The sequence below is a fragment of the Salvelinus fontinalis genome, unplaced genomic scaffold (assembly GCF_029448725.1).
Source record: "Salvelinus fontinalis isolate EN_2023a unplaced genomic scaffold, ASM2944872v1 scaffold_0981, whole genome shotgun sequence".
Classification (NCBI taxonomy): domain Eukaryota; kingdom Metazoa; phylum Chordata; class Actinopteri; order Salmoniformes; family Salmonidae; genus Salvelinus; species Salvelinus fontinalis.
In genome coordinates, this window is record NW_026601190.1 from 43,434 (window position 1) to 68,403 (window position 24,970).

Below are 24,970 nucleotides of genomic sequence, written 5' to 3' on the forward strand. Positions count from 1 at the left end.
CAGCTGTTACATAAGCAAACATGCTTATTATCTCTACCACACAGTCTCCTATACGTCAGTCTGGTCAGAAGATTTAAAGGTACATGAACATGTATGTTTTCAATCTGGTCTGAGGAACCAACATTAAAATGAATATGGTGAATGAAAGCTTACCCAAGTAAACTTCAGCCCAGCTTTAACAAAAAGGGTAATCAGCTGCTCAACTGGGGGGGACAATTGTAAAAAAGTAGTCCTACCTCCAGGACACTTCAACAGGTGACTATCCCAGAAAAGAAAAAGGAACAGTCTGTCTGCATAGATTTTTGATTTGACCTTTATTTAACTACGCAAGTCAGTTAAAAACAAATTCTTATTTTACAATGGCGGTCTACCCAGACAATACCCTCCCCTAATAACCCGGACGACGCTGGGACAATTGTACGCCGCCCTGTGGGTCTCCCGATCACGGCTGGTTGTGATACAGCCCGGGATCGAACCAGGGTCTGTAGTGACACCTTTAGCACTGAGATGCAGTGCCTTAGACTGCTGCGCCACTCTGGAGTCTTTTAACATACATATACAGCATCTTTGTTTTACGGGACAGACAAGCAGGCTAAATGTACTGACTATGTCTGTTCTCCTTCTGGTCTGAAGACTGAAGACAGTGAATAAAGTGACTCTGACTCAGTACGCTTTCCTTCTTTCTTTTTCCCTTTCTCTCTCTCTCTTTTCCATAGCAATATTTCCACGCCGGAGGAAACGGTCTGAAGAAGACGTTCCTTGAGAAGAGCCCTGACCTCAAGTCCCTCAAATACGCTCTGAGCCTTTACACACAGCCTACTGATGCCTTGATCAAGAAGTATATATGCACCCAAACCTCTCAAGGTAAGGACACTGAGCTAGTAGATATGCACCCAAACCTCTCAAGGTAAGGACACTGAGCTAGTAGATATGCACCCAAACCTCTCAAGGTAAGGACACTGAGCTAGTAGATATGCACCCAAACCTCTCAAGGTAAGGACACTGAGCTAGTATATATGCACCCAAACCTCTCAAGATAAGGACACTGAGCTAGTAGATATGCACCCAAACCTCTCAAGGTAAGGACACTGAGCTAGTAGATATGCACCCAAAGCTCTCAAGATAAGGACACTGAGCTAGTAGATATGCATCCCAAACCTCTCAAGGTAAGGACACTGAGCTAGTATATATGCACCCAAACCTCTCAAGATAAGGACACTGAGCTAGTAGATATGCACCCAAACCTCTCAAGGTAAGGACACTGAGCTAGTAGATATGCACCCAAAGCTCTCAAGATAAGGACACTGAGCTAGTAGATATGCACCCAAACCTCTCAAGATAAGGACACTGAGCTAGTAGATATGCACCCAAAGCTCTCAAGATAAGGACACTGAGGTAGTAGATATGCACCCAAAGCTCTCAAGATAAGGACACTGAGCTAGTAGATATGCACCCAAACCTCTCAAGATAAGGACATTGAGCTAGTAGATATGCATCCAAAGCTCTCAAAATAAGGACACTGAGCTAGTAGATATGCATCCAAAGCTCTCAAGATAAGGACACTGAGCTAGTAGATAAGCAACCAAACCTCTCAAAATAAGGACACTGAGCTAGTAGATATGCACCCAAAGCTCTCAAGATAAGGACACTGAGCTAGTAGATATGCATCCCAAAGCTCTCAAGATAAGGACACTGAGCTAGTAGATATGCACCCAAATCTCTCAAGATAAGGACACTGAGCTAGTAGATATGCACCCAAACCTCTCAAGATAAGGACACTGAGCTAGTAGATATGCACCCAAACCTCTGAAGATAAGGACACTGAGCAAGTAGAAATGTTCAGGGTTTAGGTCAATTCCATTTCAGTCAATTCAGGAAGAAATTCCAATTCCATTCTCTCTCATAGAGAAGCATTGATGGAAATTGGAATTAGAATTTCAGTTAACTTCCTAACCCTGTTCACAGGAGGCTGGTTAGGGGAGGACGGCTCAAATTAATGACTGGAATGGGATGAAGGGAATTGTATCATGTGTTTGATGAGCTGGATACCGTTCCATTTATTCCATTACAGCCATTACTATGAGCCCGTCCTCCCCAATTAAGGTGCCACCAACCTCCTGTGACCCTGTGATAGTTATCCTTGCTTCTCTTACAGTGAGCTGCAATGTTTTTCCATGTCAGCTTGGTTTCTCTCCAGTTTACCGTGTGAGATGGTTATTGCAGTAATTGCATTTTTTCATCTACTGCCTCCTTCAATCCCTTTCTCTTTCTATTTTACTCTTGCTTCTCTCTCTCTTTCTCACTCACTCTCTTTTGCTCTCTTTCTCTCTGTCGCTCACTCTCTTTCTCACTCACTCTCTCTCTCTGTCGCTATCTCTCTCTCTCTCTACGTCGCTCTCTCTCATCTCTCTGTCGCTCTCTCTCTGTCGCTCTCTCTCTGTCGCTCTCTCTTTGTCGCTCTCTTTCTCTTTGTCGCTCTCGCTCTGTCGCTCTCTCGCTCTCTCTCTCTCTCTCTCTCTCTCTCTCTCTCTCTGTCGCTCTTGCTCTCTCTCTCTCTCTTTGTCACTCTCTCTCTGTCGCTCTATGTGTCCCAGTTCCGTGCTGTGTTTTACTCTGTGGAAGTGTAGGTTTTCTGTTTTCTTAACAGAGTAGAGCTACCTGATGGTCTATCTAGGGCAGTGGTTCCCAAACTTTTTATAGTCCCGTACCCCTTCAAACATTCAACCTCCAGCTGCGTAACCCCTCTAGCACCAGGGTCAGCACACTCTCAAATGTTGTTTTTTGCCGTCATTGTAAGCCTGCCACACACATACATTACAATACATTTATTAAAAATAAATGTTTAAGTTTACATACACTTAGGTTGGAGTCGTATAGTTTTTCAACCACTCCACAAATTTCTTGTTAACAAACCATAGTTTTGGCAAGTCGGTTAAGACATCTAATTTATGCATGACACAAGTAATTTTTCCAACAATTGTTTACAGACAGATTATTTCACTTATAATTCACTGTATCGCAATTCCAGTGGGTCAGAAGTTTACATACACTAAGTTGACTGTGCCTTTAAACAGTTTGGAAAATTCCAGAAAATGATGTCATGGCTTTAGAAGCTTCTGATAGGCTAATTGACATCATTTGAGTCAATTGGAGGTGTACCTGTGGATGTATTTCAAGGTCTACCTTCAAACTCAGTGCCTCTTTGCTTGACATCATGGGAAAATCAAAAGAAATCAGCCAAGACCTCAGAAATAGAATTGTAGACCTCCACAAGTCTGGTTCATCCTTGGGAGCAATTCCCAATCCCTGAAGGTACCAAGATCATCTGTACAAACAATAGTACACAAGTATAAACACCATGGGACCACGCAGCCGTCATACTGCTCAGGAAGGAGACTCGTTCTGTCTCCTGGAGATGAACATACTTTGATGCGAGAAGTGCAAATCAATCCCAGAACAACAGCAAAGGACCTTGTGAAGAAGCTGGAGGAAACAGGTACAAAAGTATCTATATCCACAGTAAAACGAGTCCTATATCGACATAACCTGAAAGGCTGCTCAGCAAGGAAGAAGCCACTGCTCCAAAACCGCCATAAAAAAGCCCGACAACGGTTTGCAACTGCACATGGGGACAAAGATCATACTTTTCATACAAAATCTTACAAAAATAGAACTGTTTGGCCATAATGACCATTATGTTTGGAGGATAAAGGTGAAAGCTTGCAAGCCTAAGAGCACCATCCCAAACGTGAAGCACGGGGGTGGCAGCATCATGTTTTGGGGGTGCTTTGCTGCAGGAGGGACTGGTGCACTTCACAAAATAAATGGCATCATGAGGAAAGGACAATTATTTGGATATATTGAAGCAACATCTCAAGACGTCAGTCAGGAAGTTAAAGCTTGGTCGCAAATGGGTCTTCCAAATGGACATTGACCCCTAGTATACTTCAAAAGTTGTGGCAAAATGGCTTAAGGACAACAAAGTCAAGGTATTGGAGTGGCCATCACAAAGCCCTGACCTCAATCCTATAGAAAATGTGTGGGCAGAACTGAAAAAGCGTGTGCGAGCAAGGAGGCCTACAAACCTGACTCAGTTACACCAGCTCTGTCAGGAGGAATGGGCCAAAATTCACACAACTTATTGTGGGAAGCTTATGGAACTTCTTATGGCTACAGGGGGCGTATTGAAAAACTGTAAAATATGCGCCCATTTTAAAACGGCCTTTTAATCAATTTTTGCTCTTACAATATGCATATTATTACTACTATTGGATAGAAAACAGTCTCTAGTTTCTAAAAACGTTTGAATTATTTCTCTACGTGGAACAGAACTATTTTTACAGCCCATTTCCTATCCAGATTTGAGATTTCCAAAATCGATGTCTCTCTTCAAGACCTTGTCTATAAAAGGGCATGTCACTTGGGACCATAGAAACACGTCATACGCCTTCCACTGGGTGTCATGCGGAAGTGAGAGCAGAAAGGACTTGAATATCTCGTTCAGGGCTTGAATACAGCCTCTTGGAGTGAGAGGACCGCCATAATTTTTTTTCTCCCAGGCGCGAAGTTGGACTTTGTATTGCCTCCTAGAAAACTGTCGTTATACGTGAATATAGTCTCCGGCTTCGATTTGACTTGATACATGTCACAATATCATCCTAAAGTATGTTTTTTCAATATAGTTTAATTATATTATTGAAATTTATTCGGGACTTTAGACGTGATGCTTTGGAAGAATTGTTTGAAGAAGGAGAGGTTAGCGCCGCACGGCCAGTGTGCTTGCTAATTCAAGAGGGAAATAGTTTGTTCTGGATCCCAAACAAAGACTGTACTGGACAATGGACCCCTTTACAACATTCTGATGGAAGATCAACAAAGATAAGGACCCAATTTGGGATGCTTTTTCATATATCTGTCGAACTGTGCTATGCTACCGTTTGACTAGAATCAATGCTGCCGTGTGCTAGCTAATGTAGTAAGCTAATATAACGATATATTGTGTTTTCGCTGTAAAACACTTTAAAAAATCGGAAATATTGGCTCTATTCACACGATCTTTGTCTTTCATTAGCTATCCACCATATATTTTTCTGAAATGTTTTATGATGTGTAATTAGTAGTTGACGTTGGTGTCTGTATTTTCTCTGGCTACTCCCGTGCGATTTCAGACTGTAGCTATGATGGGAGCAGTAATGTAAAACTGATTTATAGCTAAAATATGCACATTTTTTGAACAAAACATAGATTTATTGTGTAACATGTTATAGGACTGTCATCTGAGGTAGTTTTTTCTAGGTTATTTAGGTTGGTTCTAGGTTAGTTAGGTTGGCTTGTGCATGCTACTTGCATCCTACTTGTGCTGTGAAAAATGTCTGTCCTCTTTTTTATTTGGTGGTGAGCTAACATAAATATATGTGGTGTTTTCTCTGTAAAACATTTAAAAAATCGGACATGTTGGCTGGATTGACAAGATGTTTATCTTTCAAATGCTGTATTGGACTTGTTAATGTGTGAAAGTTAAATATTTAAAAAAAAAATAGATTTTGAATTTCGCGCCCTGCACCTGAGCTGGATGTTGTCATAAGTGTACCGGTGTCGGGCTGCAGCCATAACAGGTTATGGAAGGCTACCCGAATTGTTTGACCCAAGTTAAACAATTTAAAGGCAATGCTACCAAATACTAATTGAGTGTATGTACACTTCTGACCCATTGGGAATGTGATGAAAGAAATAAAAGCTGAAATAAATCATTCTCTCTACTATTATTCTGACATTTCACATTCTTAAAATAAAGTGGTGATCCTAACTGACCTAAGACAGGGAATTTTTACTAGGATTAAATGTCAGGATTGTGAAAAACTCAGTTTAAATGTATTTGGCTAAGGTGTATGTAAACTTCTGACTTCAACTGTATATACAGTACAAAATCCATGTGTATGTGTCTGCATATTGCGTGCTCGTGGAAGCAGAAGAACTTGTGTTGTCGACAGGTGCAGGTGTAGTACTGCTGGTAGTAGCAGTACTACTAATAGAGCTGGTATGTGTCTATGGACGCGGGCCTTACTTTTTAAACTTTTTTTAACCATTAAGCAATTTTCTATCCAACGGAATGAGAAGCGAATACATTTGGCTACATATGGACCGTTACTGGAATTCCCGCAAGAGAGTAACGGTTAATGTGATTGGATATTAATTATTTGACTAGGCTACCTGTATTTGACATTGTGTTGTTTTTTCGCTGAACACTAGATCAGTTTTATATACTTCCCATCCTACCATCCCTAACCGGATTGGAGTAAACTAACCTAATTGGAGGTAACTAACGATCCTACCATCCCTAACCGGATTGGAGTAAACTAACGATCCTACCATCCCTGACCTGATTGGAGTAAACTAACGATCCTACCATCCTAACCTGATTGGAGTAAACTAGCGATCCTGCCATCCCTAACCTGATTGGAGTAAACTAACGATCCTACCATCCCTAACCTGATTGGAGTAAACTAACGATCCTACCATCCTAACCTGATTGGAGTAAACTAGCGATCCTGCCATCCCTAACCTGATTGGAGTAAACTAACGATCCTACCATCCCTGACCTGATTGGAGTAAACTAACGATCCTGCCATCCCTAACCTGATTGGAGTAAACTAACGATCCTACCATCCTAACCTGATTGGAGTAAACTAGCGATCCTACCATCCCTAACCTGATTGGAGTAAACTAACGATCCTACCATCCCTAACCTGATTGGAGTAAACTAACGATCCTACCATCCTAACCTGATTGGAGTAAACTAGTGATCCTACCATCCCTAACCTGATTGGAGTAAACTAGTGATCCTACCATCCCTAACCTGATTGGAGTAAACTAACGATCCTACCATCCTAACCTGATTGGAGTAAACTAACCTGATTGGAGTAAACTAACGATCCTACCATCCTAACCTGATTGGAGTAAACTAGTGATCCTACCATCCTAACCTGATTGGAGTAAACTAACGATCCTGCCATCCCTAACCTGATTGGAGTAAACTAACGATCCTACCATCCTAACCTGATTGGAGTAAACTAACGATCCTGCCATCCCTAACCTGATTGGAGTAAACTAACGATCCTACCATCCTAACCTGATTGGAGTAAACTAGCGATCCTACCATCCTAACCTGATTGGAGTAAACTAGCGATCCTACCATCCTAACCTGATTGGAGTAAACTAGTGATCCTACCATCCCTAACCTGATTGGAGTAAACTAACAATCCTACCATCCTAACCTGATTGGAGTAAACTAGCGATCCTACCATCCTAACCTGATTGGAGTAAACTAACGATCCTACCATCCCTAACCTGATTGAAGTAAACTAACGATCCTGCCATCCCTAACCTGATTGGAGTAAACTAGCGATCCTACCATCCTAACCTGATTGGAGTAAACTAGCGATCCTACCATCCTAACCTGATTGGAGTAAACTAGCGATCCTACCATCCTAACCTGATTGGAGTAAACTAGCGATCCTACCATCCTAACCTGATTGGAGTAAACTAACGATCCTACCATCCCTAACCTGATTGAAGTAAACTAACGATCCTGCCATCCCTAACCTGATTGGAGTAAACTAGCGATCCTACCATCCTAACCTGATTGGAGTAAACTAACGATCCTGCCATCCCTAACCTGATTGGAGTAAACTAGCGATCCTACCATCCTAACCTGATTGGAGTAAACTAACGATCCTGCCATCCCTAACCTGATTGGAGTAAACTAGTGATCCTACCATCCCTAACCTGATTGGAGTAAACTAGTGATCCTACCATCCTAACCTGATTGGAGTAAACTAGCGATCCTACCATCCTAACCTGATTGGAGTAAACTAGTGATCCTACCATCCTAACCTGATTGGAGTAAACTAGTGATCCTACCATCCTAACCTGATTGGAGTAAACTAGTGATCCTACCATCCCTAACCTGATTGGAGTAAACTAGTGATCCTACCATCCTAACCTGATTGGAGTAAACTAACGATCCTACCATCCCTAACCTGATTGGAGTAAACTAGTGATCCTACCATCCCTAACCTGATTGGAGTAAACTAGTGATCCTACCATCCCTAACCTGATTGGAGTAAACTAGTGATCCTACCATCCCTAACCTGATTGGAGTAAACTAACGATCCTACCATCCCTAACCTGATTGGAGTAAACTAACCTGATTGGAGTAAACTAGCGATCCTACCATCCTAACCTGATTGGAGTAAACTAGCGATCCTACCATCCTAACCTGATTGGAGTAAACTAGCGATCCTACCATCCTAACCTGATTGGAGTAAACTAGCGATCCTACCATCCCTAACCTGATTGGAGTAAACTAGTGATCCTACCATCCCTAACCTGATTGGAGTAAACTAACGATCCTACCATCCTAACCTGATTGGAGTAAACTAGTGATCCTACCATCCCTAACCTGATTGGAGTAAACTAGTGATCCTACCATCCTAACCTGATTGGAGTAAACTAGTGATCCTACCATCCTAACCTGATTGGAGTAAACTAGTGATCCTACCATCCCTAACCTGATTGGAGTAAACTAGTGATCCTACCATCCCTAACCTGATTGGAGTAAACTAACGGACAAAAATATTCTACTGCTACAGCTATTCTAACTCACATCTACAGTACCTGTAGTTAAATAATTATACATATATTCCTAATTTCCTCTTTCTTCAAGTGCTGGATTTTCCCCCACAGCGGCCAATCCACCATTCATTCTGATCTTAACTCCAACCCTCCGATGTCCACAGACCAACCCATCTTTCCCAGGATAACGCCATTTTAATATTTCCTTTTGCAATAAATCCCTCCATTTCACGGTGATGTAGAACATTTCTACTGATATTGTACTAAAAAGACTATAATGATATTTCTCATTGACTGGTGGTGGTTTTTCAGATCCCCTAACAATACAGTTTGCAGGTCTATCTGAACCCTGATATGATGACACAACAATCATCCGTGGACCTGACTCCAAAACCCAGCCACAGATAGACAGAAAATATATTCTATTGATTATGTTTCCTCGTGACAGAGTCTGCACAAGGATGACTGTTCAATGCCCCACATATTGAGATTTTTTTTGTAGCAAGTATTTTATATAGTAGCTTAAATTGAAACTAATGACTTGATGAGTCAATTGTTGTTTTATATGTCAGTTCATAGACCCGATGCCAAGATATTGGGACGTTAAAAAAAACTGTTTCCAACTGACTTGAATTTTATTGGTTGTTAGAGTGTTGATTTCCCCTGTTCCAGGTCTTAATTGTGTTGTCGTGATATCCCCCTCCCTAATCAGGAACCATTCATCAGCTCTCTCTCTCCCTCTCTCTCTCTCTCCCTCGCTCTCGCTCTCTGTCTCTCTCTCTCTCTCTCTGTCTCTCTCTCTCTCTCTCTGTCTCTCTCTCTCTCTCTGTCTCTCTCTCTGTCTCTCTCTCTCTCTGTCTCTCTCTCTCTCTGTCTCTCTCTCTCTCTCTCTGTCTCTCTCTCTCTCTGTCTCTCTCTCTCTGTCTCTCTCTCTGTCTCTCTCTCTCTCTGTCTCTCTGTCTCTCTGTCTCTCTGTCTCTCTGTCTCTCTCTCTGTCTCTCTGTCTCTCTGTCTCTCTGTCTCTCTGTCTCTCTGTCTCTCTCTCTCTCTCTCTCTCTCTCTATCTCTCTATCTCTCTATCTCTCTCTCTCTCTCTCTCTCTCTCTCTCTCTCTCTCTCTCTCTCTCTCTCTCTCTGTCTCTCTGTCTCTCTGTCTCTCTGTCTCTCTGTCTCTCTCTCTCTCTGTCTCTCTGTCTCTCTGTCTCTCTGTCTCGCTCTCTCTCTGTCTCGCTCTCTCTCTCGCTCTCTCTCTTGCCCTCTCTCTTGCCCTCTCCCTCTCTCTCTCTCTCCTTCTTTCTCCCTTCATCAGCTCCTGCTCTAATAGCCTCTGCTTGTTTGGCAACATATTGATTAGACATCGTATCAACTAGGCTGTTAATGACACAACAGACACACAAACAACAGTACACATCTGTCTACAGTATGTTACTACCCCCAAATCTTGCTCTCTGTCTATGTTACTACCCCCACGTCTGGCTGTTCTGTCTATGTTACTACCCCCACATCTGGCTGTTCTGTCTGTGTTACTACCCCCACGTCTGGCTGTTCTGTTTGTGTTACTATCCCCACGTCTGGCTGTTCTGTTTGTGTTACTACCCCCACGTCTGGCTGTTCTGTTTGTGTTACTACCCCCACGTCTGGCTGTTCTGTTTGTGTTACTACCCCCACGTCTGGCTGTTCTGTTTGTGTTACTACCCCCACGTCTGGCTGTTCTGTTTGTGTTACTACCCCCACGTCTGGCTGTTCTGTTTGTGTTACTACCCCCACGTCTGGCTGTTCTGTTTGTGTTACTACCCCCACGTCTGGCTGTTCTGTTTGTGTTAATACCCCCACGTCTGGCTGTTCTGTTTGTGTTACTACCCCACGTCTGGCTGTTCTGTTTGTGTTACTACCCCCACGTCTGGCTGTTCTGTTTGTGTTACTACCCCCACGTCAGGCTGTTCTGTCTGTGTTACTACCCCCACGCCTGGCTGTTCTGTCTATGTTACTACCCCCACGGCTGGCTGTTCTGTCTATGTTACTACCCCCACGCCTGGCTGTTCTGTCTATGTTACTACCCCCACGTCTGGCTGTTCTGTCTGTGTTACTACCCCAACGCCTGGCTGTTCTGTCTATGTTACTACCCCCACGTCTGGCTGTTCTGTCTGTGTTACTACCCCCACATCTGGCTGTTCTGTTTGTGTTACTACCCCCACGTCTGGCTGTTCTGTCTGTGTTACTATCCCAAGTCTGGCTGTTCTGTTTGTGTTACTACCCCCACGTCTTGCCCTCTGTTTGTGTTACTACCCCCACGTCTGGCTGTTCTGTCTATGTTACCACCCCCACGTCTGGCTGTTCTGTCTATGTTTCTACCCCCACGTCTGGCTGTTCTGTTTGTGTTACTACCCCCACGTCTGGCTGTTCTGTCTATGTTACCACCCCCACGTCTGGCTGTTCTGTCTATGTTTCTACCCCCACGTCTGGCTGTTCTGTCTATGTTTCTACCCCTACGTCTGGCTGTTCTGTCTATGTTTCTACCCCTACGTCTGGCTGTTCTGTCTGTGTCCATGTTTCTGTCTCTTTGTCGCTCTGTCTCTCTGTCTGGCTGTTTCTCTGTCTGTCTGTCTCTCTGTCTCTCTCACCCCCTTCTTTCTCCTCCTCCTCTCTTGTTCATCTCTATCACTCTCTTTCTCTCTCTTACCCCATCTCCTCATCTCTATTTCTCTCTCCCTCCCTCTCGTTCACACCCGCTCTCTCCCTTTCTCCCTCCTGGGTTTGTCATTGAGTGCACCTCCATATTTAATGTGTGTTTGTTCTCTGCTCCAGAGAGGGTAGTGGTCCTAAATGGTTGGAGTCTCTGTGTAGGGCAGCACTTTGCGTTACCATTCTCTCTGTGTGTGTGTGTGTGTGTGTGTGTGTGTGTGTGTGTGTGTGTGTGTGTGTGTGTGTGTGTGTGTGTGTGTGTGTGTGTGTGTGTGTGATTCTGTTCCATTCTGTTCTGTTCTTTTACTCAGAGCTTAATGCATTTATCTACAGCTCCATGTGTTGTTTTGTTTTCTCTGTAGCTTGTTTTTCTTTTGTCATTGGTTTCCAGAGAACCCTACTTCTCAGAGTGACACAGGAGGAAGTGGAGTGAGTCATTCACTTCATGTTGCAGTTTATGTTTCAGTCACTATGCACAGGGTTTTTCTCCTCTACCTTTCTGGATCAGTGTGTGTGTAACCTTATTTGAGATGCAGTGTTTCTCTTTTTGACTCTCTGTCTCACCTTTTCTCGCTCCCTGTCTCTCCTTTTCTCTCTCTCTCTCTCCTTTTCTCTCTCTCTGTCTCTCCTTTTCTTTCTGTCTCTGTTTCTATCTCTCTGTCTCTCTCTCTCTCTTTTCTCTATCTATCTCTCCTTTTCTCTCTCTCTCCGTTTCTCTCTCTCTGTCTCTCCTTTTCACTCTCTCTGTCTCTCCCCTCTGACTCTCTTACAACATGTGGTTGTGATGACTAGCAGGTCATTGCAGGTGATGATTCTCTCTCTCACTCTCTCTCTCTCTTTTTCTCTCCCATTCTCTTCTCCTCTCTCTCTCACTCTCCTCATCTCTTCTCCTCTTTCTCTCCCTCTCTCTCTCCTATTCCTCCTCTCTCGTCTCTCCTCCTCCTCCTCTCTCCTCTCTCTCTCTCTCTGACAGTAGTCTTGTATGGTGATCTCCAGGTGAAGACTCAATGTGCTCTCTCTCCTCCTCCTCCTATCTCTCTCTCCTCCTCCTCCTCCTCTCTATCTCCTCCTCCTCTCTCTCTCTCCTCCTCCTCTCTCTCCTCCTCCTCTCTCGCTCTCTTCCTCCTCCTCCTCCTCTCTCTCTCTCCTCCTCCTCCTCTCTCTCTCTCCTCCTCCTCCTCCTCTCTCTCTCCTCCTCCTCCGTCTTTCTCTCCTCCTCCTCCTCCTCCTCCTCTCTCTCTCTCTATCTCCTCCTCCTCTCTCTCTCCTCCTCCTCCTCCTCCTCCTCTCTCTCTCTCTATCTCCTCCTCCTCTCTCTCTCCTCCTCCTCCTCTCTCTCTCTCTATCTCCTCCTCCTCCTCCTCCTCCTCCTCTCTCTCTCTCTCTCTCTCCTCCTCCTCCTCTCTCTCCTCCTCCTCCTCTCTCTCTCTCCTCCTCCTCTCTCTCTCTCTCCTCTTCCTCATCTCTCTCTCTGACGGTAGTGTTGTGTTGTTGGTCCGCAGGTCAGTCTACTGACAGCTCCGTGGGGGAGGTGTCCATGCAGGTGGATCTCATCTCTCACCCTGGCACTGGAGAGCACAAAGTCAACGTGAAGGGTGAGACACACACACACAAGCACTCGCACATGCCATTCCTGTACACAAACACACAGAAGAGGAAAGCTGAAACTGTGAAACAATTAAACCTCACTTTACCCCTTAGATAAGAACATTACAACAACGATTTATCATTCTTGATCAAATCTATTCATACCTGTAATGTTCAAAGAGGAACCACTGGGAGGAACATGCATAGTTGGATTGTAGTTGTAGGCTAATGTTAAGCTGTGGTCATTATCAGAAAGACTGCTGCTACAATACGTCTACTTGAAACCCTATACTACAGAACACTAGTCAGACAGAGACCAGCGGTTAAAACCCTATACTACAGAACACTAGTCAGTCAGAGACCAGCGGTTAAAACCCTATACTACAGAACACTAGTCAGACAGAGACCAGCGGTTAAAACCCTATACAACAGAACACTAGTCAGTCAGAGACCAGCGGTTAAAACCCTATACTACAGAACACTAGTCAGACAGAGACCAGCGGTTAAAACCCTATACTACAGAACACTAGTCAGACAGAGACCAGCGGTTAAAACCCTATACTACAGAACACTAGTCAGACAGAGACCAGCGGTTAAAACCCTATACTACAGAACACTAGTCAGACAGAGACCAGCGGTTAAAACCCTATACTACAGAACACTAGTCAGACAGAGACCAGCGGTTAAAACCCTATACTACAGAACACTAGTCAGACAGAGACCAGCAGTTAAAACCTTATACTACAGAACACTAGTCAGTCAGAGACCAGCGGTTAAAACCCTATACAACAGAACACTAGTCAGTCAGACCAGCGGTTAAAACCTTATTTTACAGAACACTAGTCAGACAGAGACCAGCGGTTAAAACCCTATACTACAGAACACTAGTCAGTCAGAGACCAGCAGTTAAAACCCTATACTACAGAACACTAGTCAGACAGAGACCAGCGGTTAAAACCCTATACTACAGAACACTAGTCAGACAGAGACCAGCGGTTAAAACCCTATACTACAGAACACTAGTCAGACAGAGACAGAGACCAGCGGTTAAAACCCTATACTACAGAACACTAGTCAGACAGAGACCAGCGGTTAAAACCCTATACTACAGAACACTAGTCAGACAGAGACAGAGGTTAAAACCCTGTACTACAGAACACTAGTCAGTCAGAGACCAGCGGTTAAAACCCTATACTACAGAACACTAGTCAGTCAGAGACCAGCAGTTAAAACCCTATACTACAGAACACTAGTCAGTCAGAGACCAGCAGTTAAAACCCTATACTACAGAACACTAGTCAGTCAGAGACCAGCAGTTAAAACCCTATACTACAGAACACTAGTCAGACAGAGACCAGCAGTTAAAACCCTATACTACAGAACACTAGTCAGACAGAGACCAGCGGTTAAAACCCTATACTACAGAACACTAGTCAGACAGAGACCAGCAGTTAAAACCTTATTTTACAGAACACTAGTCAGTCAGAGACCAGCAGTTAAAACCTTATTTTACAGAACACTAGTCAGTCAGAGACCAGCAGTTAAAACCTTATTTTACAGAACACTAGTCAGACAGAGACCAGCGGTTAAAACCCTATACTACAGAACACTAGTCAGTCAGAGACCAGCGGTTAAAACCCTATACTACAGAACACTAGTCAGACAGAGACCAGCGGTTAAAACCCTATACTACAGAACACTAGTCAGTCAGAGACCAGCGGTTAAAACCCTATACTACAGAACACTAGTCAGACAGAGACCAGCGGTTAAAACCCTATACTACAGAACACTAGTCAGAGACAGAGACCAGCGGTTAAAACCCTATACTACAGAACACTAGTCAGAGACAGAGACCAGCGGTTAAAACCCTATACTACAGAACACTAGTCAGTCAGAGACCAGCGGTTAAAACCTTATTTTACAGAACACTAGTCAGTCAGAGGCCAGCAGTTAAAACCTTATTTTACAGAACACTAGTCAGACAGAGACCAGCGGTTAAAACCCTATACTACAGAACACTAGTCAGACAGAGACCAGCGGTTAAAACCCTATACTACAGAACACTAGTCAGACAGAGACCAGCGGTTAAAACCCTATACTACAGAACACTAGTCAGTCAGAGACAGAGACCAGCGGTTAAAACCCTATACTACAGAACACTAGTCAGTCAGTGACCAGCGGTTAAAACCCTATACTACAGAACACTAGTCAGACAGAGACCAGCGGTTAAAACCTTATTTTACAGAACACTAGTCAGTCAGAGACCAGCAGTTAAAACCTTATTTTACAGAACACTAGTCAGACAGAGACCAGCGGTTAAAACCCTATACTACAGAACACTAGTCAGACAGAGACCAGCGGTTAAAACCCTATACTACAGAACACTAGTCAGACAGAGACAGAGACCAGCGGTTAAAACCCTATACTACAGAACACTAGTCAGACAGAGACCAGCGGTTAAAACCCTATACTACAGAACACTAGTCAGACAGAGACCAGCGGTTAAAACCCTATACTACAGAACACTAGTCAGACAGAGACCAGCAGTTAAAACCTTATACTACAGAACACTAGTCAGACAGAGACCAGCGGTTAAAACCCTATACTACAGAACACTAGTCAGACAGAGACCAGCGGTTAAAACCCTATACTACAGAACACTAGTCAGACAGAGACCAGCGGTTAAAACCCTATACTACAGAACACTAGTCAGACAGAGACCAGCGGTTAAAACCCTATACTACAGAACACTAGTCAGTCAGAGACCAGCGGTTAAAACCCTATACTACAGAACACTAGTCAGTCAGAGACAGAGACCAGCGGTTAAAACCCTATACTACAGAACACTAGTCAGTCAGAGACAGAGACCAGCGGTTAAAACCCTATACTACAGAACACTAGTCAGACAGAGACAGAGACCAGCGGTTAAAACCCTATACTACAGAACACTAGTCAGACAGAGACCAGCGGTTAAAACCCTATACTACAGAACACTAGTCAGTCAGAGACCAGCGGTTAAAACCCTATACTACAGAACACTAGTCAGACAGAGACCAGCGGTTAAAACCCTATACTACAGAACACTAGTCAGAGACAGAGACCAGCGGTTAAAACCCTATACTACAGAACACTAGTCAGAGACAGAGACCAGCGGTTAAAACCCTATACTACAGAACACTAGTCAGTCAGAGACCAGCGGTTAAAACCTTATTTTACAGAACACTAGTCAGTCAGAGGCCAGCAGTTAAAACCTTATTTTACAGAACACTAGTCAGACAGAGACCAGCGGTTAAAACCCTATACTACAGAACACTAGTCAGACAGAGACCAGCGGTTAAAACCCTATACTACAGAACACTAGTCAGACAGAGACCAGCGGTTAAAACCCTATACTACAGAACACTAGTCAGTCAGAGACCAGCGGTTAAAACCCTATACTACAGAACACTAGTCAGTCAGAGACAGAGACCAGCGGTTAAAACCCTATACTACAGAACACTAGTCAGTCAGTGACCAGCGGTTAAAACCCTATACTACAGAACACTAGTCAGACAGAGACCAGCGGTTAAAACCCTATACTACAGAACACTAGTCAGTCAGAGACCAGCGGTTAAAACCCTATACTACAGAACACTAGTCAGACAGAGACCAGCGGTTAAAACCCTATACTACAGAACACTAGTCAGTCAGAGACCAGCGGTTAAAACCCTATACTACAGAACACTAGTCAGACAGAGACCAGCGGTTAAAACCCTATACTACAGAACACTAGTCAGACAGAGACCAGCAGTTAAAACCCTATACTACAGAACACTAGTCAGACAGAGACCAGCGGTTAAAACCCTATACTACAGAACACTAGTCAGACAGAGACCAGCGGTTAAAACCCTATACTACAGAACACTAGTCAGACAGAGACCAGCGGTTAAAACCCTATACTACAGAACACTAGTCAGAGACAGAGACCAGCGGTTAAAACCCTATACTACAGAACACTAGTCAGTCAGAGACCAGCGGTTAAAACCTTATTTTACAGAACACTAGTCAGTCAGAGACCAGCAGTTAAAACCTTATTTTACAGAACACTAGTCAGACAGAGACCAGCGGTTAAAACCTTATACTACAGAACACTAGTCAGACAGAGACCAGCGGTTAAAATCTTATTTTACAGAACACTAGTCAGACAGAGACTGACAGAGACAGAGGCTTTGTTTTTCCACTAATTGGTCTTTAGACCAATCACCTCAGATTATTTCACATCAGATCTTTTTCAGAGCTGATATAATTGGCCAAAAGATAAATGATTGAAAACTATTTCAAAATTGGGCTGCCTGTGTAAATGCAGCCTGAGTGACTCACACTCAATGACCAGTAGTTTAAGAACAAGTGTTTTAATTAAAAGTACATGGACCAGTGATTTTAGAACAAGTATCCTATTTCAGTTTGCATAGTGGATGGATGGATATGGGTGGGTGATTGGGTGGATCGATGTGTTCATGGATGAATGATTTGATTGACTGATCGACTGATTGATTGACAGATTTTTTTATTGACTGATTGATTGATGTGTCTCTGTCATTTCTTTCCAGTGGTGGGGGTCAACAACCTAAGCTGGCAGACCAATGCCATGTTCCGACCGTTCGTGGAGGTGAATGCGGTCGGGCCGCACCTCGCCGACAAGAAACGCAAGTTCACCACCAAGACCAAGAACAACAATTGGTCACCAAAGTACAACGAAACATTCCAATAGTAAGTCTGCTTTATTGTCTAAGGTAAGTCTGGTTTATTGTCCAAAGTAAGTCTGGTTTATAGCCAAAGTAAGTCTGGTTTATTGTCCGAAGTAAGTCTGGTTAATTGTCTAAAGTAAGTCTGGTTTATTGTCCAAAGTAAGTCTGGTTTATTGTTTAAAGTAAGTCTACTTTATTGTCTAAAGTAAGTCTGGTTTATTGTCTAAAGTAAGTCTGGTTTATTGTCTAAAGTAAGTCTGGTTAATTGTCCAAAGTAAGCCTGGTTAATTGTCTAAAGTAAGTCTGGTTTATTTTCTAAAGGTCTGGTTTATTGTCTAAAGTAAGTCTGCTTTATTGTCTAAAGTAAGACTGGTTTATTGTCTGACGTACAATAAACATTCTGGTAGTAGGTCTGGTTTATTGTCTAAAGGACTGGTTTATTGTGTAGAGTAAGTCAAATCAAATCAAATGTATTTATATAGCCCTTCTTACATCAGCTGATATCTCAAAGTGCTGTACAGAAACCCAGCCTAAAACCCCAAACAGCAAGCAATGCAGGTGTAGAAGCACGGTGGCTAGGAAAAACTCCCTAGAAAGGCCAAAACCTAGGAAGAAACCTAGAGAGGAACCAGGCTATGAGTAAGTCTGCTTTATTGTCTAAAGTAAGTCTGGTTAGTTGTTTGACGTACAATTAAGCATTCTGATAGTAAGTCTGGTTTATTGTCTAAGCAAACAACCTAATCCTGTGTTTTGGCTTCAGTAATGTCTTGGTTGTGCCAGGAGTGTTGCTCCTCCAGTAGTATAGTATATGCTGCATAGTGGGAATGTAGACACCTGCAGTGCTCACTGTCAAAACGTTTGGAAAAGGTTACAAATGAAACTAGAAACGCTTTTATCGCAGCATGATAGCAGAAAGTAATGAGATGAAGTGCTTTTAAACATGAAGAAAAGAGACATTTCAGTTATTTGAATAGTGAGAATAGAGGGAGGGGTGAGATAGGGTGATCTATCTATGCAGCTGTACCTCTGTCTGTCTGATACTGAGCCAGCTGCATTTAAAGCACAATGTAGAGCCTGTGTCCCAAAAGCATCCTATTTCCTTTACACTGAGTGTACTAAACATTAGGAACACCTTCCTAATATTGAGTTGCATCCCTTTTGCCCTCAGAACACAATTTGTTGGGGCATGGTCTCTGCAAGGTGTCGAAAGCGTTCCACAGGGATGCTGGCCCATCTTGACTCCAATGCTTCCCACAGTTGTGTCAAGTTGGCTTGATGTCCTATGGGTGATGGACCATTCTTGATACACACCGGAAACTGTTGAAAAACCCAGCGGCGTTGCAGTTCTTGACACACTCAAACCAGTGCAACCTATTATCATACCCAATTCAAAGGCACATAATTATGTTGTCTTGCCCATTGGCACAGACACAAGCCATGTCTCAATTGTCTCAAGGCTTAAAAATCCTTATTTAACCTGTCTCCTCCCCTTCATCTTCACTGATCAAAGTGGATTTAACAGGTGACATCAATAAGGGATCATAGCTTTCACCTGGTCAGTCTATGTCATGGAAAGAGCAGGTGTTTTCTGTTTTGTACACTCAGGGTATAGTGCCCTGGTCAAAAGTAGTGCACTACATAGGGAATTTGCTATTTGGGATGCCGACAGTGTTTGACTATCAGCTGAATCCAATCCTCTCACTGTGTTTATGATAGTGAGCCAGATGTCTGTGAAGTGCAGTCAGAGAGAGAGTGATCATCTATAGTGCCTACTTGGTCTCTGGTACTCTTTTAATGCCAGCGTCCACTGACCGAGATCAATGTCAACACGAACACCAACATATTTTTCATTGCACCAAAGAAAACAACTGATAGACAACAATACAGATAAAAACACATTTAAAACAACTGATATACAACAATACAGATAAAAACACATTTAAAACAACTGATATACTACAATACATATAAAAACACATTTAAAACAACTGATAAACAACAATACATATAAAAACACATTTAAAACAACTGATAGACAACAACACAGATAAAAACACATTTAAAACAACTGATAAACAACAATACATATAAAAACACATTTAAAACAACTGATAGACAACAATACAGATAAAAACACATTTAAAACAACTGATAGACAACAATACAGATAAAAACACATTTAAAACAACTGATATACAACAATACAGATAAAAACACATTTAAAACAACTGATAGACAACAATACAGATAAAAACACATTTAAAACAACTGATATACAACAATACAGATAAAAACACATTTAAAACAACTGATATACAACAATACAGATAAAAACACATTTAAAACAACTGATATACAACAATACAGATAAAAACACATTTAAAACAACTGTTATACAACAATACAGATAAAAACACATTTAAAACAACTGATATACAACAATACAGATAAAAACACATTTAAAACAACTGATATACAACAATACAGATAAAAACACATTTAAAACAACTGATATACAACAATACAGATAAAAACACATTTAAAACAACTGATAGACAACAATACAGATAAAAACACATTTAAAACAACTGATATACAACAATAGAGATAAAAACACATTTAAAACAACTGATAAACAACAATACATATAAAAACACATTTAAAACAACTGATATACTACAATACATATAAACACACATTTAAAACAACTGATAAACAACAACACAGATAAAAACATTTAAAACAACTGATATACAACAATACAGATAAAAACACATTTAAAACAACTGATAAACAACAATACAGATAAAAACACATTTAAAACAACTGATATACAACAATACAGATAAAAACACATTTAAAACAACTGATAGACAACAATACATATAAAAACACATTTAAAACAACTGATAGACAACAATACAGATAAAAACACATTTAAAACAACTGATAAACAACAATACATATAAAAACACATTTAAAACAACTGATAGACAACAATACAGATAAAAACACATTTAAAACAACTGATATACAACAATACAGATAAAAACACATTTAAAACAACTGATATACAACAATACAGATAAAAACACATTTAAAACAACTGATAGACAACAATACAGATAAAAACACATTTAAAACAACTGATAAACAACAATACATATAAAAACACATTTAAAACAACTGATAGACAACAATACAGATAAAAACACATTTAAAACAACTGATAGACAACAATACAGATAAAAACACATTTAAAACAACTGATATACAACAATACAGATAAAAACACATTTAAAACAACTGATATACTACAATACATATAAAAACACATTTAAAACAACTGATAAACAACAATACATATAAAAACACATTTAAAACAACTGATAGACAACAATACAGATAAAAACACATTTAAAACAACTGATAGACAACAATACAGATAAAATCACATTTAAAACAACTGATATACTACAATACATATAAAAACACATTTAAAACAACCGATAAACAACAACACAGATACAAACACATTTAAAACAACTGATAAACAACAATACAGATACAAACACATTTAAAACAACTGATAGACAACAATACAGATAAAAACACATATAAAATAAATGTGTCCAGGTGTAATCGGAAGCCGAAGGGCTGATATGAAAACCACACCACCAAAATAATATATACAATACATAAGTACGAAAATTGTAATCCAGCTTTATTTATTGTTTTTAACAGAGAGGAACCCACATTCAAAAAAAGTAATTAAATTCACATGAAATAACATCATGATCACTATAGGTCTTATTTCCAATAATACATTGAGATGAGATCATTGTAGATGCTTCTTTCTTATTCATCAGTTGGTTGGTGAATTTCCAAGTTCACTTATTATTTCAGAATTCTTGGAATTTCTTAGGAAAATGACTTCCTTCTTGATGCACTCTCTGTGCGTGTGTGTTTGCGTGCGTGCGTACGTTTCACGAGCGTGCTTTTGTGTGCTTTTGTTTGAAACTTCCGAAGCCATTAGTAGCCTGTGGATAATTAGGTAGGTTGCTAAAGAAAAGGTTGGCTTGGAAATAACGGTCGCTCTGAACACAGACATTTAACTCTGTTGCAAAACGTGATTGAAATGTCCCTCATTTCAGTAAGTCACAACAATGAAACCTCTCCTGTCAGAGATGTCACCGAGCCAGCCTCTCTCACTGACAAATTCTACATATTATTGTACACATTATTATACACCCTGTTACGGGACAAAGCCAACTGACCTCTTGTAAAATGCTATGTCCTCTTTGATATTAGCCTTTGTACATAGGGAGAGTGGTGTGTGTGTTTGTGTGTGGTTTCTGTGCGTCTGTGTTTGTGTTTGTGTGTGGTTTCTGTGCGTGTGTGTTTGTGTGTGGTTTGTGTGTGGTTTCTGTGTATGTTTGTGTGTGGTTTCTGTGTGTGTGTGTTTGTGTGTGGTTTCTCTGTGGTTTCTGTGCATCTGTGTTTGTGTGGTTTCTGTGTGTTGTGTGTGGCTTCTGTGTGCGTGTGTGTGTTTGTGTGTGGTTTCTGTGCGTCTGTGTGTGTGTTTGTGTGTGGTTTCTGTGCGTCTGTGTTTGTGTGTTTTCTGTGTGTTTGTGTGTGGTTTCTGTGCGTGTGTGTGTGTGTGTGTTTGTGTGTGGTTTCTGTGCAGGTGTGTGTTTGTGTGTGGTTTCTGTGCGTTTGTGTGTGGTTTCTGTGCATCTGTGTTTGTGTGGTTTCTATGTGTTGTGTGTAGTTTCTGTGTGCATGTGTGTGTTTGTGTGTGGTTTCTGTGCGTGTGTGTATTTGTGTGGTTTCTATGCATTTGTGTGTGGTTTCTGTGCGTCTGTGTTTGTGTGTTTTCTGTGTGTTTGTGTGTGGTTTCTGTTCGTGTGTGTGTTTGTCTGTGGTTTCTGTGTGTGTTTGTGTGTGGTTTCTGTGCGTGTGTGTGTTTGTGTGTGGTTTCTGTGTGTGTTTGGGTGTGGTTTCTGTGTGTGTGTGTGTTTGTGTGTTGTTTCTGTGCTTGTGTTCGTTTTATCCAACTAACTTTTAGCTCTCTGGTGTCTGGTGTCTGGTCTCTGACTGATTGAGTTCCATTGTCTAATCAATCAATCAATGAATCAATCAGTCATACAACATGACATGTCCTCACTTCTCTGACTGCGTGTTGTTGTTGTTAATGAAGATGTTCTATCTATCCTGTTCAATAAACTACAAATATGAGAGGAATGGGACTGATGTTGATCATGTTGTTGTCTCTCTTCCTCCCCAGTGTTCTGAGCAACGAGTACGGTCCAGAGTGCTACGAGCTCCACGTCTCAGTGAAGGACTACTGCTTCGCCAGAGAGGACCGGATCATCGGCATGGCGGTCCTCCAGCTCAGAGACCTGGCCGACCAGGGGAGCTGCTGTGCCTGCTACCCCCTGGTGAAGAGCATCTCCATGGACGACACCGGACTCACCATCATGAGGATACTCTCTCAAAGGACCAACGACGAAGTGGCCAAAGAGTTTTGTCGTCTCAAGACCGACGTACGCTCTTCAGAGGAGGTGGCCTCCTAGTATGGAGATGTGATGGAGGAATGGATGGAATGAATGGATGCTTGCATAGAAGGGAAGAGAGGAGTGGAAGAGAGGGAGGGAGGCGAGAGGGAGGGAGGCAAGGGGAAGGAAGGAAGGAAGGAAGGAAGGAAGGAAGGAAGGAAGGAAGGAAGGAAGGCAGTTGAGGAGTTGTGTTGTCTGTTTTTGTGCATGTGCGTAAAACATCTGTTGGAATGTTCATTTTAAACTACAGTATGTACCAGTGTTTACTTACCGTATGCTCAATATTAAGTACTATATTCTACGAGTTATGTTAACGAGACATGAAATACCTTTTTGTACAACATTTAGATTTGTTCTGATAAAGTGCCAAACCAGAGGAAAAAAGTACAACAAAACAAACAACAAAAGATAATAGTGATGAATTATGGTGATACTTAATATGTTTGATGAAAAATTTGCTTGATTATTTGGTTCAGTGTAAAATCATTCTCTCAAAAAAACGGTGGCGTTTTAATCGTTAGAAATCATTCATTTGCACCCTCGTTTTGTTACTCGTCCCCTCACACAGCACTTGTTGTGCATGTCCCGTTTACAACCATGTCTCTTTCATCATCTCACAGTGACCACAGGGTCGGGGTCCATGTACCCTGGCCCTAAAACTCTTTGTATTTAAGCCGAAACCTGAAAAGAGACCATTTTTTAACGGCGATGACTGCTATGTAAACCTTCATAGGTGTTTGTAATTTTATAACCATGACAACAACGAAAAGCCTCCAGTGCTGTCAGTCTACACAGAAAGGGTGGATCCCATTTTCTCTTTTTCTTTTTGCCTGTAATCTTTCCGTTCGGCCATCGGCTTCCAGCCTTTCTTTACGACCACTGTGAACACGAGCTCTGGAAGGCAAGCCTGCTGACGGTTTGATATTGTTTTCATATTTATTAAGATAACTTTGTTCCTGAGAAACTGCCAAAGTTATATCAAAATGTTTGTACAAAAGCAATCCATTACATGTATGAAAAATATATATGTACATGTGAACTATTTACTTTTACAATGCTAAATATCTGATTGTTGATGGGGCGGTTCTAGAACTATTTTTTGGAGTTTGTGTGAAGCTATTTACAAGATTTGAGAGTCGCAAAATGTTACTTTACACATGAGTTGAATTCAGCTTCTACCATTTGGTTTATTTTATGTCATTAAGGAAAGAGTCTAACATTGGGTAAATATGCAACATTCCTATGTATTGCACTGATGGCGAATTGTATGTCATGTAAATATATTTAGTGAGAAATTGTACAAAACAACCGTCTCCTTTATTTCCAACACATTGTTCAAAGTGTTTTTTTGTTGTTTAATAATCTGATACATTCATTCAGTGATATAATCCTATATGCTGTAGCCTCTATATACAGTATCTTTTGCCAGAAGAAATTTCACGTCTCAAATTGAATGATAGAGTAATGTACTGTATGGCCCACAGAGATCCTATAAATCACTAGAGTTCTATGTCATTCTATTGTATGAACCTTCCCACATAAAGATGCAATCTGTAACTTCATTGTCCCCTGTGGCCCTGGGCTCAAATGAAACCCACCAAGTAATCAACCCTAACCTTTCCTAACCCTCTCCTGGGGGATCACCAGAGAGTGTTCATTTTCGCGCTAGCCCTGACATCCCAAGGCTGAGAATACTTTATCACTAATCAGTAGAGAACATTTTCAATGCCCCTTTTGAAGCTCAGAGTCAGATTGAAATTACTCACAAGTCCTGTTCAGACT

The 24,970-nt window shown here is 41.6% G+C and overlaps 1 protein-coding gene across 1 annotated transcript in view; it reads left to right on the forward strand.

Moving 5' to 3' along the window:
- The window catches only part of LOC129847970 (protein unc-13 homolog B-like), a 59,336-nt gene extending 34,840 nt beyond the window's left edge, over positions 1 to 24,496 (forward strand). The window contains exons 6-9 of the mRNA XM_055915551.1: positions 717 to 864; positions 12,819 to 12,911; positions 17,493 to 17,652; positions 22,918 to 24,496. Coding sequence (XP_055771526.1) covers positions 717 to 864; positions 12,819 to 12,911; positions 17,493 to 17,652; positions 22,918 to 23,206 — 690 coding nt within the window. The 3' untranslated portion in view covers positions 23,207 to 24,496. The remainder of the gene's footprint in view (positions 1 to 716; positions 865 to 12,818; positions 12,912 to 17,492; positions 17,653 to 22,917) is intronic.
- The last annotated feature ends 474 nt before the right edge of the window (positions 24,497 to 24,970 follow it).